Here is a 17,075-nt window from a genome sequence, read left to right on the forward strand (position 1 = left end):
TGAGCTCCTCAAGAGCAGGGGCCTGGGGTCTCAATCATAACTGCATCCCTCATAGAGTCTGTATGTTGAATGAATGAATGAAGGAGGACTGAAGGAGACAGACTGGCCATAGTGGGAGGACTAGGGAAGGAGGCACCTTTGAAAAAGTTGACAGCGAAGCCAGCTTTGTTAATGGATCCATCAGAGACGAACTTGAGCCAGAGGCGGCTGGATGTGCTTTTGATGTCATCGGGCTTCTCGTAGCCACAGTAGCGCCCGATGAGGGTGCTGCTCTCGCTGTGCCCGTCGCGCACCTCCAGGTAGTCATAGGCACAGCTGTCATGGCGCTCAATCTGGGGGGCGGGGTGATCAGCAGAAGGAGCTCTAACTGCCAGGGGCCCGACACGCCGGAGCCCGCAGAGAGGTGGACAACGGGAGGACTCATGTTGGATCAGAGGGTCTCTGAGGTACCTCAAAGGACTGGAACGTGAGGCCCACATGGAAGCCTTCAGACACTTGGATCCGCCAAATGCAGACTTTGCTAGGCCGGTAATCGTCCGGGTAATTGGGTGACTGGATGTGGCCATTGTCCTTTTTCACATCACCCCCGCAGATGGCTTTGGGGACATAAGGTGAAGTGGGAAAGGAAGGTTGGTGAGAATGCTCTGTCCTGCTTGCAAACCCTTTTCTCCATTCCGTTGTTACCCTCTGCCCCCAGCTTCCTAGTACCCTCCCAGCCTCAGCCAGTCCTCCCTCCCCCCTTCTCTCTGCTCACTCATGAGTCCTCCTATTTACCTTCCCTTCAACCCTGCCCCTCCGGGAGCCATCCTTTCTAGGATACCCACGAGCCTTGTATCTGACTCTGCCACCCTTCCTCAGTACCTTCATAGACGGCAAAGAAGCCCTTTCCAACCCAGTTGCTGCTGCTGCGGAATTCGACCCAGAGGCGGCTGTCCGTGGAAACAATGGGCTCCGGAAGCTTGCCTCCGCAAAACCGGCCTGCACGGTGTGGACAGAGGAGTAGTGAGGACCCCAATGTGAGCCCCTTTCCATCTCTCGCACCAGGCCTGGGCCTCTAAGACACCTGCCCTACCCCGGTGGGTGGCTTGGGGTCTCCAGCCCCAACCTCTGCCCACTACACCAGTTTCCCCACAGCCGCGCAGGCCCCCGCAGCCTGACACACACTCCCAACTGCACCCCTTCTGGTTGGCTTGCATTTGCCCAAGGTTCCGCTTGGCTTTGCAAAGCCAGAGACCATTCTTGAGGATGTCAGGCACTTGGGATATGGATCTATTTCTGGCAGGAAAGGCAGATCCTCAAAATAACCGACTGTACGTGTGCTTTATTTTCTTTTTTAACAGCATATACCATCCTTCCTTGTCTTTTCTTATTTGGTCTCCATGCCAAGAAACAGTAATCAAGAAGTAAACAAAGCTTTGTACACTACAAAATGCTTTCACTTGCTCCAACACGGGGATGCAACAGGATCTTGAATAAATCCCAGAATCTGGGGACTGGGTCAGAAAAAGTCCCCTCTGAAATAAAAATCATCATAAGTGGATGTGTGGAATTCTCTGTAGGCAAGAATCTACTAGGGATGACCTGTGTGTTCCTAGTAAGACTGGGTGTTTCCCAACTTTCAGCAAGGGACAGAGGGTGCTGGCCTAGGAATGTAAGTTATGAAAAAGAAACTGCAATCTTGGAAATGGCAACACGTCTGCAGGAGAAGTGTTGTAAGGACAGCTGCTTTGCGTGACTAATAAGAAATATTTGAATATCAGAACTGAAAAAAAAAAAAAGAGAGAGGGTTAGCAAGAATTTGTCAGCCTGCTTCAGGCACAGTCCGTGGGACCAACAGTTCTCATGCAAATGAGCAGCCCTGAGCTATTTAGGATTATGTCCAAACTGGAGAAGGATAATTCATAGAGCTCCTCAGGCTTGTTGGAAATACTGTTAAGAAACGCCTGACTCCCTCTGCCCTAATTTTGCGTTCATTAATGTACCTTCTGTTCTGTGGTTTTAACCCAATTACCCCCCACTACCACCCTGCCCTCGACACACACCACCAGGGAAAAAATATCCTATGCAAGCAACCATGGACCACCACGCCAGGCATGTAGCCCTCCCGTGGTCAGTTAATAGACCAGCTCTCTTTTGAGCCTGCCAGCATGGTGGGCACCTAAGCCAGAACTAGCAGACAATTAAGGTAGAGCCTCTGGAACTGCACGGATGAGCAACAGACCATGGAGCTATGGGGATGCCTCAATGCCCAGAGCAGGACAGCCTGTCTGCCTCTGTTTGGCAACTCATACGATTTCCTCCCCCTCCCCATAGGACAGCCACCCTCCCAGGGAGGCCTGGAAGACCACACCAAAGACCCTGAGGTCCAGATCAGGAGGATCTTGTCCAAAGTCACACAGCTAGCTGGTGATGGAGCTGGGTCCCAGAGAAGGATGAAGAGAGTATGGTGTGAGTCCTCCTAAGAAGGAATCAGCCTCGCAGGTAGCAGGAAGGTAGCTGGTGCCATTTACCTCGAAGGGGTGCCTTTCTCCAGAAGCCATCTCGAACCTCCACGTAGTCATACCAGCACAGGCGGCTGCGATACAGATCCATGGATGTGAAGTTAAGAATGATCTAGGGGAAATGGGGTGGGGAGTAAGGAAGAGGGTTACACTGCTCCCCACACCTCATCGACCTTCCCCTGCCAGCACCATGACCACTGCCCACCTACGCTAGACTGTTTGCTAGGGGTAATAGTTAAGGGATTCCACCTATCCATTGCTGGTGGAACTGTAAAATGGTACAACCACTATGGAAAATGGCATGGTGCTTTCTCAGAAATATTATAAATAGAACTACCCTATGATCCAGCAATCCCACTCATAGGAAAATAGAGGCCTAAAAATAATGACACGAACAGACATATGCACACTCTGTTCATTGCTGCTTTATTCACAATAGCAAATAAAAGAAAATAACCAAAGTGTCCATCAACGGATGAATGGATAAGCAAATTGTGGTACATACATACAATTGAATACTACACATCCATAAAGAACAATGATGAGTCTGAGAAACATATTATAACATGGATGGACCTGGAGGGCATCATGCTACGTGAGTGAGTCAAGCACATAGGGACAAATATTGTACGATCCCTTCTTATGAGAAGACAAGAATAGATAGAGACTGATGTTCAGTGGTGGTTGGGGGAAGTGGGAGTATGCGTTGCACCATAAAGACTAGTTATTTCTAGTGATGGGAAAAGTGGCACTGAATGTGAATGTAGCGAGCACAGCACAACCAAAGTAAAAACGAGTGTTTGAGCACATAGGATGGGTATAGGCAAATTGGTATATGGGTAGGTACAGGTGAGTATATAGGTAAGAACAGATAGAAGTATCTATAAAAAAAAAAAAAATTTTTTTTTTTTTACTTGTAAATACAAATACGTGGGTGTAAGCATATATAGTCATTGAAGACACAAAAGCAGATACTCCGCAGATATGATCAAACACCTTCCAACATTGGTTTTCTGGATTTGAAGGCTTAGGACCATAGTTTCATGGAACAACTCAGTCAATTGGAGTAACACAGTTCACAAAAAGCATGACGTGCATCCTAGAGAAGTGAGTAGGGTCTGGGGTCTTATAAGCTTGCGAGTGGCTATCTAAGACACAACTACAGGTCTCTATTCACCAGGAGCAAAACAGTAAGAGGGTAACCAAAAGCCACAACTTCATCTACCCTGAGACCAGACGGAGCACAGTAGTTGTTACCAGATGTAAAAAAAATAATGGGAGAAAAACATGGAGAACTGAAATTCTTAAAAAAAAAAAAAAAAAAGAAAGAAAGAATCCAGAAAAACTGGAACAGTAGAGAATAGAAGACTCTCTGAAACCATTATCCTGAGACACGCTTTAAGCCTACAATTGATCCTATCCTGAGATCACTTTTTAGTGAAATAGCAGTGTGGCAGGCGAAATAAAGGATATTACCCATAAGATTGGTGTGCTACCTAAAAACCATCAGTATGAGACGAAAAGGTCAAGGATTACTTAAAACCATGGATGAGAAGATAAGGGGGCAGGGAAACTAGAGTACTGGGAAGGGAACAAACCGAACACAAAGAGAAGGCTCACACATTGGGATAAAATAAATAATGTCATTTCATTTTACTTGGATCCACAATCAACACCCATGGAAGCAGCAGTCAAGAAATCAAATGACATATTGTATTGGGCAAATCTGCTGCAAAAGATCTCTTTAAAGTATTAAAAAAAAAAAAGCAACGATGCCCCTTTAAGGACTATGGTGTGCCTGACCAAGGCCATGGTGTTTTCAGTTGCCTCATATGAATGTGAAAGCTGGACAATGAATAAGGAAGACTGAAGAAGAAGTGATACCTTCAAATTATGGTGCTAGAGAAGAATATTGAATATACCATGGACTGCCAGAAGAACAAGCAAATCCGTCTTGGAAGAAGTACAGTGAAAATGCTCCCTGGAGAAGGACATCATGCTTGCTAGGGTAGAGGGTCAGCAAAAGAGAAGAAGACCCTCAACAACATAGACTGACCCCGTGGCTGCAACAATGAGCTCAAGCATAATGACAATTGTGAGAATGGAGCAGGACCAGACAGTGTTTAGTTCTGTTGTACCTAGGGTTGCTGTGAGTCGGAACCTAACGGCACCTAGCAACAACAATGTCACTGAACAATTTGTGTTCGAATTGTCAAGTGGGAACCTAACTCGCTGGGTAAACTTCCACCAAAAACTCAATAAAATATTATTAAAAAAAAAAAAAGGGGGATTCCAAAAAGGCGCTCTTGGCACAGAAATGTCACTCCTACCCAGATGCCTGCCAGTTAAGGTCAGCCTTCTTCCTAGACACCCCAGGCCAGTCTTCTCTGTTCCCATCACAAGATATATGTATGAGACCAGGGGCCTCATTTTGCTGACATAGTCCTGGTAAGGAGCCATTGCTTTGGGTTAAACACCCAGCTGTCTGCAGTCAACTTAAATAATATAAATCACAGCATCTTGAGAGTGAACAGGTCTCCTCAATGATGGGAGGGTCCAGGGTGGCATGAGGGGTCTGAAATGAGAATTAAGGGTCCAGGGAGGAGAGGCAGAGGGAAGAGAGGCTGAGTCACCAACCATCACATATTTATTGAGTGCTTACTCTGGGCAGGGGTCATGCTGTCTGCTGAGGGGGATACCAGATGTGAATCCTTCCCTTGAAGGGTTTTAAGATACATCCCTGTCCTCAAGGAGATTACATCTTACTTACAAGGATAAGACATAGATATGAAAAGATCACTTAATGAAAAAAGCTCAGGTTCCAGGCACAGGAACCTGGGTTTAAATCTCAGCTCTACATTTCATTTCCTGCTATGCATCCTTGGGTAAATTACCCAACCTTCCTGAACCTCAGCTGTAAATCAGGGTCAAGAGCATCTGACCCTTACATAGCACTTCATGTGTCTGAGGCATTGTCCTAAGCACCTCACATGTATTAACTCATTTCAGCCTCACTAAATATGAATTCATTAAATGTTAACTCAGTGCCGGAGGAACATTTGACACTGTAAGTACTGATTCTTCCCAACAGGTCAAGAAGTAGAGAAAAAGTAGAGAGGCACACTTTCCAGAAAGGGTTTCCTTGTATGTTTCCAGAGTAAGCCCAAAAGCCTGTGTCCAGAGTTCCAACAGGCAGGAACTCCAGAGGGCTGTTCACCCCAAACTGCCAGGGTGGCCTGTGGACATGTGATGGCCTGGGAGGCTCATGATTTATGTGCTAGCCGGGTTCCCTGCTGCAGGAAAAGTGGATAAGAAGGTCTTCCTATCCTATGGCTTATTGGAGAGTTAGAAGCAGACAGAGTGGAAGCCAGGATGAAAAGATTCCTAAGTGGGCGCCAGCAACTGCTGTCTGTAACCAGGGCCAATGATGGTCAAGGAGGAACTTCTGGCTCACTGTCACTCTCTAACACCGATCTTGTCATATTGCTTGGTGATTTCAACATCCACTTGGACGATCCTTCCAATTTCCTGGCCTCTCAGTTCTGTGACCTCTTCTTTCTACCATTCTCTATCCTTTCTTGGCCACACATTACCACCTGAAATTCAAGACCACCAACTTTGACTGGAGCACATTTCTCCTCTGACACACACAGGGCTGCCACACCTTGTCCTCCTTCTTCACTTAGTCCCAGCCCCACCATCATCTCTTTCCAGGGTGAGTTCATTAGTCCCTGCTTTTGATCTTGCCACCCTACCACAGCAGCCAGAGAAACTCTTTCATGACATAATTTGGATCATGTCTCCCCTCTGCTCAAAATCGTTTAGTGCATGCAACTCAGAGTAAAACTCAAAGTCTTGTTGCCTCTCTGATCCCATCTCCCTCCACCCTCCTCCTTGCTTACTCTGCTCTGGCCACAGTGACCTCCACCTGTTCCTCAAACACACCAAGTGTCCTCCTGCTTCAGGGCCTTTGCACTTGCTGCCTGGAAGCTTATCCCAGATATTCACCCAGCATGTTCCCTCACTTCTTGCCAGTTTCTGCCCCAAGGTTACCTGACATGAATGAGCCCTTCCCTGACCATCCCACATGTAACAGTGATCCTTTTATGGGTTGATCGTGCCCCCACCTCCCACAAATGTGTGCTGGAGTCCTGACCCTATACCCGTGGATGTAATCCTGTTTGGCCTTATGTTAGTAAAGCCATATCGGTGCAGGGTGTGTCCTAAATCTGATCACTTTTGAGTTATAAAAAGACCAGATTAGACACAGAGACACACAGGGGAAGACATGTGCAATGTGAGAATCTACTACAAGCCAAGGAACCAGGGAATGCCTGGGGCTGCTGACAAGGAGGGAATCCACAATGCTGCGACTCTGATTTGGACTTTTAGCCTCCAGAACTGTGAGAAAATACATTTCTGTTCCTTAAAATCACCTACATGTGGTATTCCTGTCAAAGCAGCACTAGGAAGCTAAGACAAACTCCCATTTCCACCTCATCGCCTTACCCCTGCTGCTGTGGTTTCCTCTATAGCACTTATCAGCATCTGATCTACTGCGCAGTTATTCGCTTATTGTCTGTCTCTCCCTCACCCTATACCAAAATGGAAACCCTATAAGGGTATGAATTTTGTCTGTTTAATTCACTGTGGTATCCCCAGTGCCCGGCACATAATAGATGCTTAATAAATATTTTTAAAATGAATGAATGGAATTTTGCTTTTAGGAATCTATTTCTACAGATAGACTTGCCCAAGTGTACAAAGATGCGTGTTTAAAAATATTTACAATATTGTGGATCATAACAAATTATAGATAACACTCCAAAGAATGGGAATTCCAGAACATTTAATTGTGCTCTTGAGGAACCTGTACCTAGAGCAAGAGACAGTCGTTCCCACAGAACAAGGGGATACTGTGTGGTTTAAAGTCAGGAAAGGTGTGCATCAGGATTGCATCCTTTCACCATACCTATTCAATCTGTATGCTGAGCAAATAATCCAAGAAGCTGGACTCTGTGAAGAAGAACAGGGCAGCAGGATTGGAGTAAGACTCATTAAAAACCTTCATTATGCAGATAACACAATCTTGCTTGCTGAAAGCAAAGAGGACTTGAAGCACTGATGAAGATCAAGGACTACAGCCTCCAGTATGGATTATACCTCAACATAAGGAAAATAAAAATCCTCGCAGCTGGACGGATAAGTAACATCATGATAAATGGAGAAAAGACTGAAGTTGTCAAGGATTTCATTTTACTTGGACCCACAATCAACACCTATAGAAACAGCAGTCAAGAAATCAAAGGAAGCATTGCACTAGGCAAATCTGCAGCAAAAGGCCTCTTTAAAGTGTGTTGAAAAGCGAAGATGTCAACTTGAAGATTAACATGTGTCTGACTCAACCCATGGTGTTTTCAGTCGTCTCATATGTATGTGAAAGCTGGACGATGAATAAAGAAGACCAAAGAAGAACTGACACCCTTGAATTGTGGTGTAGGAGAAGAATATTGAATACACTATGGACTGCCAAAAGAACAAACAAACCTGTCTTGGAAGAAGTACAACCAGAATGCTCCTTGGAAGCAAGGATGGTGAGACGATGTTTCACATACTTTGGACATGTTATCAGGAGGGATCAGTCCCTGGAGAAGGGCATCATGCTGGGTAAAGTAGAGAGCCAGTGAAAAAGAGGGAGACCCACTACAAGATGGATTAACACAGTGGCAGCAACAACAGGTTCAAGCATAACAACGATTGGGAAGATGGAGCAGGACTGGGCAGTGTTTCACTCTGTTGTACATAGGGTCACTTTGAGTCAGAGCTGACTTAATGACACCTAACAGCAACAACAACAACAACCAAAAGAACAAACAAATTAATCTTGGGAAGAAATACAACCAGAATGCTCCTTAGAAGTGAGGATGGGAAGACTTTGGCTCTCTTACCTTGGAAAGACTAGTTGCTAAAAAAGGATACCATGGTGGTAAAATCGAGGGTCAGCTAAAATAAAGGAAATCCTCAGTGAGGTGGCTTGACACAAGAGCCACAACAATGGACTCAAACATAGCGACAATCATGAAGACGGTGCAGGACTGAGCAATGTTTCTTTCTGTTACACATAAGGTCGCCGTGAGTTGGAGCCAATTTGAGGGCAACTAACAACACCAAAATGTGTATACACATGCATGCATGTACACACATAAAAAAAAATACACAAAATGGTCTGGAAGGACACACCAAAGTATTACCAATGTTTAGCCACTTCTGAGGACAGGGATTTGGAGGAGGACCAAAGGGAAAATATTCACTTTTTACTTTATACACTGCTATATTACGTTGTTCAAATTTTTTTACAACATGCACAATTCTCTTTATATCTAAAAACATGATATTTAAATTATCTTTATATTTAACAAAAAACAAAGATATCATTAAAAGAGTTGCTGGGAGGAAGAAGGAAAGCAGAGGACTGAGTAAGGAAACTACCTGGCTCTGTCCTGAGAGGATGAATTCAGACTTTCCGAAAAAGGAACCCGCGCTCATCACCAGAACCCCAAAGGGCCCACCCCAGACCTCCTGTCAGCCAGGAGGGACCCAAAGTTACCTCATTCAACAGGAAGAGACATGCTGGCAGTTAGGGACATCCTACAGGGAGGTACAGTGATGGCTATATTGAGACCGGAGATGTCTAATTAAGAGTTGTAACGACTTCTGTCATGTGGAAACAGCTGTGCTCTGGTGACGGGAGCACTGCCCTTTGCCAAAGAAAACTTGGCCAGCTCTGCCACTTCCTGCTCCGTGACTTGGGGCCTGTGACTGGACTTCTTTAGGCCTCAGTGCCTTTTTCTGAAAAGATGGAGGTAAACATAACTACTCCACTGGAGAGTCGGGTGGTTTAAATGAGGTGCTTAGCCTGCTGCTCCAACTCATGGAGACCCCATGTGTTACAGAGTAGAATTGCTCCCTAGGGTTTTCTTGGTGGTAATTTATCTATTTGCTTTTTTGTGCTTTAAGTGAAAGTTTACAAATCACGTCAGTCTCTCATACAAAAACTTATATACACCTTGCTATGTATTCCTAGCTGCTCTCCCCCTAATGAGACAGCTCACTCCTTCTCTCCACCCTGTATTCCCCGCATCCATTCAACCAGCTCCTGTCCCCCTCTGCCTTCTCATCTCACCTTCAGACAGGAGCTGCCCACATAGTCTCATGTGTCTACTTAAGCCAAGAAGCTCACTCCTCACCAGTACCATTTTCTGTCTTATAGTCCAGTCCAATCCCTATCTGAAGAGTTGGTTTCAGGAATGGTTCCAGTCTTGGGTTGACAGAAGGTTCCAGGGACCATGACCTCTGGGTTCCCTCTAGTCTCAGTCAGACCATTAAGTCTGGCTTTTTTTAATGAGAATTTGAGGTCTGCATCCCACTGTTCTCCTGCTCCATCAGGGTTTCTCTGTTGTTTTCCCTGTCAGGGCAGTCATCAGTTGTAGCCAGGTACCATCTACTTCTTCCGGTCTCAGGCTGATGGAGTCTCTGGTTTATGTGGTCCTTTCTGTCTCTTGGGCTCATATTTACCTTTGTGTCTTTGGTGTTCTTCATTCTCCTTTGCTCCAGGTGGGTTGAGGCCAAGTGATGCATCTTAGATGGCTGCTTGCTAACATTGAAGACCCCTGACGCCACTCACCCAAGTGGGATGCAGAACGTTTTCTTAATACATTTTGCTACGCCAATCGACCTAGATGCCCCCGAAACCATGGTCCCCAGAACCCCATCCCTGCTACTCCGGCCTTTGAAGCATTCAGCTGTATTCAGGAAATTTCTTTGCTTTTGGTTTAGTCCAGTTGTGCTGACCTCTCCTGTATTGTGTGTTGTCTTTTCCTTCACCTAAAATAGTTCTTGTCTACTATCTAATTAGTGAATACCCCTTTCCCTCCCTTCCTACCCTCATAACCATCAAAAAATATTTTCTTCTGCGTTTAAACTATTTCTTGAGTTCTTATAATAGTGGTCTCATATAACATTTGTCCTTTTGCAACTAATTTCACTCAGCATAATTGGCAGTAATCTTTACGGAAGCAGATTTCCTTTCTTGTGTGGTACCACTGGGCAGATTCAAATCACCAACTTTTAGGTAAGTAGTCAAGCACAAACTGTGCCACCCGGAGACCTCTAGTACATATCCACCACTGTTGAGTCAAGTCTGACTCATCGTGACCCTATAGGACAGAGTAAAACTGCCCCGTAGGGTTTCCAAGTCTGTAATCTTTACCAAAGCAGACTGCCACATCTTTCTCCCTTTTGGCTAGCAGCCATGTGCTTAATCACTGCACCACCAGAGCTCCTTAAAAGAGGTACTACTGGGTGCAAATCTCCTAGTGCACTGGCATGTAGGAAGAACTCATTATGTTCGCTGGATGCTCTCAGAGAAGAATCAAGAGAACAACTAGCTTCTCATTTCAGGCAGAGCCAAAAAGTGCTGTTAAGCACAGAACCCCTCCAGGACCCACTGCCTGGCTTCATGCCTGGCTTTGCTATGTGATCTTAGCATGTAATTTAACTTCTCTGAGTCTCCATTTCCTTTTTTGTAAAATGGTAATGTAATAGTGGAGTCCCTGGATGGTGCAAACAGTTCACACACTCAGCTGTTAACCGAAAGGTTGGAGGTTTGAGTCCACCCAGCTACTGAAAGCCCTATGGAGCAGTTCTGCTCTGACGCACATGAGGTTGCCATGATGGAATCAACTCAATGGCAATTGGGTTAATGATAGTGCCTGGCTCGTGAGGTTCAGGGGAATATCAACGTGTAAAGCTTCACAGTCTGGCAGATGATAAGCACTCAATAAATGCTAATTTTACTATTATAGTTTGCATAAGATTTTCATACTGAATGGTTAAGACCAGAATCCTGGAAGTAGAATGAGGCAAATGGAGCAGTTGGGGGAGTTGACCAGGGCTTACTCACTTAATAGATTAAGAATAAACTGATATAATACAGCTGACACTAATTGAATTCTCACTGTGCTAGGCACTGTTCTATGCACTTTATGTTGATTAACTTGTTTAATCCTCCTATCAACCCCATGAGGGAGGTGCTATCACCATGCCCATTTTACAGATGAGGGAACAAAGGCACAAAGAGGTTATGCAACTTCCCCAAGAACCCAGTTGCCATCGAGTCGATTCTGACTCATGGTGATCCTATGTGCGTTAGAGTAGAATTGAGCTCCACAGGGTTTTCAATGGCTGATTTTTCAGAAGTAGATCACCAGGCCCTTCTTCCAAAGCACCTCTGGGTGAACTTGAAAGGCCAATCTTTCAGTTGGCACCCAAAGCACATTAACTGTACCACCAGGGACTCCAGGATCACACATCCAGTAAAAAGCATCCAGGCACTTTGAATCCTAAACTCACACCCTTAACCACTACTCCAGGTGACCTCCCTGGGTCTGCAAATCAGTTCTGCTCAGCAGCTGTGCTAAGAACAAGCATTAGCTTTCACTTCATCCTCAGAGCCCCGTGCCCTGCAGCACACAAAAAATAGGGACTTAGACAAAGGGATAGCACAGGCCTTGCAGAGAAGGGAGGGGGCACATTCGCCTGGTTGGGAGATGGGAGGCTGAGGTCAGGGACAGCATTGTGGAGGAGGCAGGATGTAGTAGGATATGAGAAGGCAGAGTTAGGAATGATACCGCCAAATCCAAAAGGCATTTTAAGTTCTTATCCTCTTGGCTCCTCGGCAACACTTGACCTGTTGACCACAATCTCCTTAAAACTCTCTCTTCCTCATCAAGGGCCTGTCTTTACTGCTTGGGAAACTTAGTAAGTCTTCTTCAAGTCGGCTACAAATTATTTGAAGTATAGAGACTTGGGGAACCTAAAAGAGGGCTTTCAAAATGGCATTTTCTCTTGTTTGACATACCCATGGCATATGCTGTCCTCTAAGATTTTACCACTCACGTTTCCGACGATAAGCTGTGAACTGGGAAGCAAGGGAAAAAATACCTGTCAGCAGCCAAAACAGAAGTCAAAGTCCACCTGCTAAAGCAGGAGGATTTATTTAAGGTTCACTGTTGAAAGCATAGACTTTGGAGTCAGATAGTCCTAGATTTGAATGCTGGCTCTACCACTTAACTACTTGCGCAGATTTGAGCAGATTACTCAATTCCTTTGAGCCTCAATTCCGTTATCTATACTGGGGTTTACTGGGTATATCATCTATGGGGATAACGGTACCTATGTCATAAAGCTATTATAAGGAATAATGAAACAATGCATACAAGATAATACTTTGCCTGGCACATAACTGTTAAACAAAAAAGTGACCATTATTATTTGATGACACCATTCTCTTCTGGCTTCCCAGCCTTTGCAGGCCCTTTAAATGTTTATATCCCTCAGGGTTCCATCTTTGGTTCACTTACAACTCTACAATTTTATCCAAGACCATGGATGATTCAACTACAACCCATGTGCTGATGACTCTGGAATTTTTCTCTCTAGCCCACTTCTTTGCCTAGAGCTCCAGGATCCAGGCAGGCCTCTGAAAAAGGATGAGAAGTCTTCTGGGAATAATGGAAGGAGCAGACCCAAGGCACAGAGAGGCTCCTGGGGCAAGGCCATGTGTCCACTAGAGAGACTAGGGCCAGTCCATGCCAGCCTTGGACAACAGGGAAAGAAGCTTCCATACCTGTGCCTACTGAATAGAACTCCTGAGCAGGAATGAGTGAAGTGCTCTACCCAACTCTATGCTCCTCGGGGCCAGGGACTGTCTTATACATCTTTACAGAGCTTGGCCCAGTGCCGGGCACAGAGTAAGCACACACATCTGCTGAAGAGCACTAAAGGAGCTGTTGAAATGGAACAGGATTTTAGAAACATAGTATTGCAATCCGAGGCCCTGGGTGGTGCAAACGGTTAACGTGCTAGGCTGCTAACCAAAAGGTTGGTGATTTGAGTCCACCCAGAGGTACCTCAGAAGAAAGGCCTGGTGCTCTACTGCCCAAAAATCAGCCAATGAAAACCCTATGGGGCACAGCCCTACTCTGACTCATATGGGGTCGCCATGAGTTAGAGCTGACTCAACAACGACTGGGTTTTTTGCTTTGTTTTGTTTGTTTTCAGTATTGTAATCACAGACTTTTGAGTCATAATCCAAGTTCTACATGATCTGTGGATATATTGCTTAATTTTTCCAAGTCTGTTTTCTCATATAAAAATGGGGATGTTAGTACTTGGCCTATAATGTTGGGGTGTTAATTAGAAAACATAACACAAATGAGGAATTTAACACATGCCTTGCCAACTGTATACTCAATAATCATTAGTTATTATTATTATTAAGGAACCTGGTGGCGCAGTAGTTAAAGTGATTGACTGCTAACCGAAAGGTTGGCAGTTCAAAGCCACCAGTGGCTCCATGGGAGAAAGAGTAGTAGTCTGTTGCTGTAGAGAACTGACGCAACAGCAGTGGGCTTTGGGTATTATTATTACCTGCAGGTGAGATTTTCAAAGAGTCGCATAGTAGAAAAGGAGCTTTGAACCAGTTCATTCTGGTTGGAACCCCTGCTGAAATTTGCATTTCTACCCCAGATATACTGAATCAGAATCCACAGTTTAACAAGATCCCCAGGTGATTCCAACGTATAATACATTTGGAGACCCACTGCTCTACTAGTGGTTCTCAGAACTGGTCCCTACCCAGCGGCAGCAGCTTGGCCTGGGAACTTGCTAGAAATGCAGGTTCTCAGCAGGGGTTCAAACCAGAACCAACAGGTTCAAAGCCCTGAGTAGAGACCCGTGGAAGAGGGATGGCCAGATAGTAAATCAATACAAGATAGTAAAAAAGAATTGCAATTTTTAAGTTAGCTTCAAAACAAAGAAAACAAGGAAGGTATAGGTTCACTTTTGAGGGAAGACGGTAGAAAGTTAATCAAAGGCGACAACAGAATTACTCAATAAAAGTCCGTCTTAAGTGAGAGTAACTCTTAAATTACAAGAAATAAAATAAGCATCATTTGGAAAGGAAAGGAAAGCTCAATAACATAGACGTTGGAGAGCCAGTGAGCGCCTCTTCTCTGTAAGTTGGCTATTGTCTCTAGGCTCAAACTTACGTCATAGGGCATTCAAATAATTTGCAGATGTGATCAGTGACTGTCATTTGAGAACTTAGAACAAATGCTTTCCCAATCTTCAAAATGGGGGTGTATGGGTGTGTGTGCGTGTGTGGAGTGTGTATGTGTCTGTTGAAGGAGAGTTGGGAGTGGATTCTGGGAATTGCTACCCACTGAGTTGAACGTCAATGCCCAATTAAACAGATTTTCTGTGACCATTTAGAAAAGAAACTCTTGATTACTAGAAGCCAGTTTGGGTTCACTTGAAACAAGGCATGTCAAATGAATTTCTATTCCTTTTTAAAAGGGGTTTTATCAACTGGTGGAACAGTGGATTTGATTTTGATAAGGCATTCCATCTACGCAGTCAGCATTTATGAACCACTACCTGTGCCAGGGATGTAACGATGAAAGGAGTTTACATCCCTGTCAACAAGGCGGTGGCCTGTAGCCCAGATGGTTAAGTGGCATCACAGCTGGTTGGATAACTATGCCCAAAGCCTACAGATCAACAGATCAATGTCAGTTTCAAGGGAGATACTGGATGGCAGCTCTCATGGCCTGTTTTTGTTCATGTCCTGTTCAATGTTCTGATCAAAGACCAAGATCAAAACCCAGAAGATATGCTTATCAAATTAGCACATGGCAGAGGGAAGAGGGATGGCCACCATGCTGGATAGTAGAATTCTGATTCAAAATGATCCAAGATGTTGGAATGAACAAGGTGACCAATAATAAAATCTAATTCAGCTTGAGGCCACTCTAGTATATTAAATACCATGTTCCAATCAAGGGAAATAAAGTCTTATAGTTCACTCTTGGGAGCCACAAATATAAGAACACAGAAGACCCACGGTTGGGTGAGAGGTCTGGCCTCCACGTGAAAAGCCTGTGAAGGGATCTGGAGAGGCATGAGAGTGGCCTTCACACATTAGGAGGGCTGACATGGGAAAGAAGGAGCCAATTATTCTGAATTTTTCTAAAGAGAAGTATTGGGGCAAGTGAGTGATTTCTCCCACGTATCAAGAAGAAACTCTAACATGAAGAGCTGGCTGGAGAACAGAATGGGATATACTGAATAGTAGTGATCATCTTATCACCTTGGGTATTCAAACAAAGGCTACTCAACCGTGCAGTGAGAGATTGGACCACTGGAGTCCTTCCAGTGCCCAGCTTCCACCCTGCTTGAGGCCAATGAGTGTCTTTCCTGGCAGATGCTCATCAAGTTCTATGGCTTCCTGGAAGAGGTAATATCTGAACTAGGCCTTGAAGATGGAGACAAACTTGACCCACTTCCATAGTTTGCCCAAAGTCAGCCCCACAGTGACAGCAAGTGTGAAGACCAGGAGCTTACCCACAAGAAGGTGAGTGGGGAGGTAGAGGCCAAGATTTCTCTCTGAAGCAGAAATGATTCAGCAGATAAAAGGTGGGGAGAGGAGAACCGGAGTGTTGGTAGAGAAAGGGAGTATAGAAAATCAGGCCAAAGACGCAAACTCTGGTGGGTTCTAATGTGTGTAAAAGAAAAGGAAGGGTGGGAAGGAGAGACCCGCAGGGAAGCATTACCTTGCAGGCTTTTGCACTGCTCCTTAACTGTATCCCAGGATGAGAGGTTGTCACAACTGGGAAGGTACTGGTGGGAACATCTTGGCCAATGAGACAGATGAAAGAGCTGAGGGCCAGGGTAGAGCAGCTCATTCAAGGCCACCCAAGCAGTTGGGGAAAGGCTGGGGATCAAACCCAGCCCTGAGAAGGGTTCAAATCTTGCCTTACCCGTTGCTAGCTATGTGACTTTGGGCAAATTATTTAGCCTCTCTGTGCCTCAGTTTCATCATTTATAAAATAAAGACACAGGATAGCTGTAAGAATAAGAAGAGGTATATATGGAAAACACTTAGAAAAGAGCCTGGCATAGAGTAAGTGCTATCTAATAGTTAACATTCAATTACGATTAATATTAGAAGTAGTGGAAGGCTCTGAATTATAGAGGGCCCTTCCTCACTGCGGTGCTCCATAATACTAATGGAGTTGCATTAGCTAGGTAGGTCATTCACACCACGTTGACCCCCACTGTGGGACTGAGTCACTGAGCTAGGGTTCTGGGGAGGAGATAAGCTCCCCTGCTCTTGGGGTACTGGCAGAGGAGGGGACGCTCAGAGGCCCAAGGCCACAGTTACCTTCTCCCCAGGTGTGACGGAGATGCGCCATACGCAGTGCATGTGGGCAGAGTAGCCGTTGGGGTACTCAGGGGAAGAGAAGTTGCCTGTGCTGTCTTGTAGGGTCTCTCCACAGGCTGTCAAGGAAAGGAAATGACTGGGAAGCTGGCTGCAGGTGTGGAATCCCCCCACCCTCTGGCTCACTCAGCTCTGAGCCTTGGCATCCTCCAGGGGAGAGAAGAATGGCTGAGGAGAAGAGGGAGTCGGGGAGGGTCCTATCCCTTTAAGACCCACCCCCTCTCCTCACATAT

At 45.3% G+C, this 17,075-nt stretch overlaps 1 protein-coding gene across 3 annotated transcripts in view; it reads right to left on the reverse strand.

Moving 5' to 3' along the window:
• The window catches only part of BMP1 (bone morphogenetic protein 1), a 46,752-nt gene that overhangs the window by 16,162 nt on the left and 13,515 nt on the right, over window positions 1–17,075 (reverse strand). For all 3 annotated transcript variants that reach the window (XM_003412479.4, XM_023551026.2, XM_003412480.4), the window contains 5 exons: window positions 16,786–16,901; window positions 2,511–2,613; window positions 862–978; window positions 451–596; window positions 137–332 (listed from right to left, as the gene is read on the reverse strand). In XM_003412479.4, the coding sequence (XP_003412527.1) occupies window positions 137–332; window positions 451–596; window positions 862–978; window positions 2,511–2,613; window positions 16,786–16,901 (678 nt within the window). The remainder of the gene's footprint in view (window positions 1–136; window positions 333–450; window positions 597–861; window positions 979–2,510; window positions 2,614–16,785; window positions 16,902–17,075) is intronic.

Source organism: Loxodonta africana, chromosome 19 (assembly GCF_030014295.1).
Source record: "Loxodonta africana isolate mLoxAfr1 chromosome 19, mLoxAfr1.hap2, whole genome shotgun sequence".
Taxonomy (NCBI): domain Eukaryota; kingdom Metazoa; phylum Chordata; class Mammalia; order Proboscidea; family Elephantidae; genus Loxodonta; species Loxodonta africana.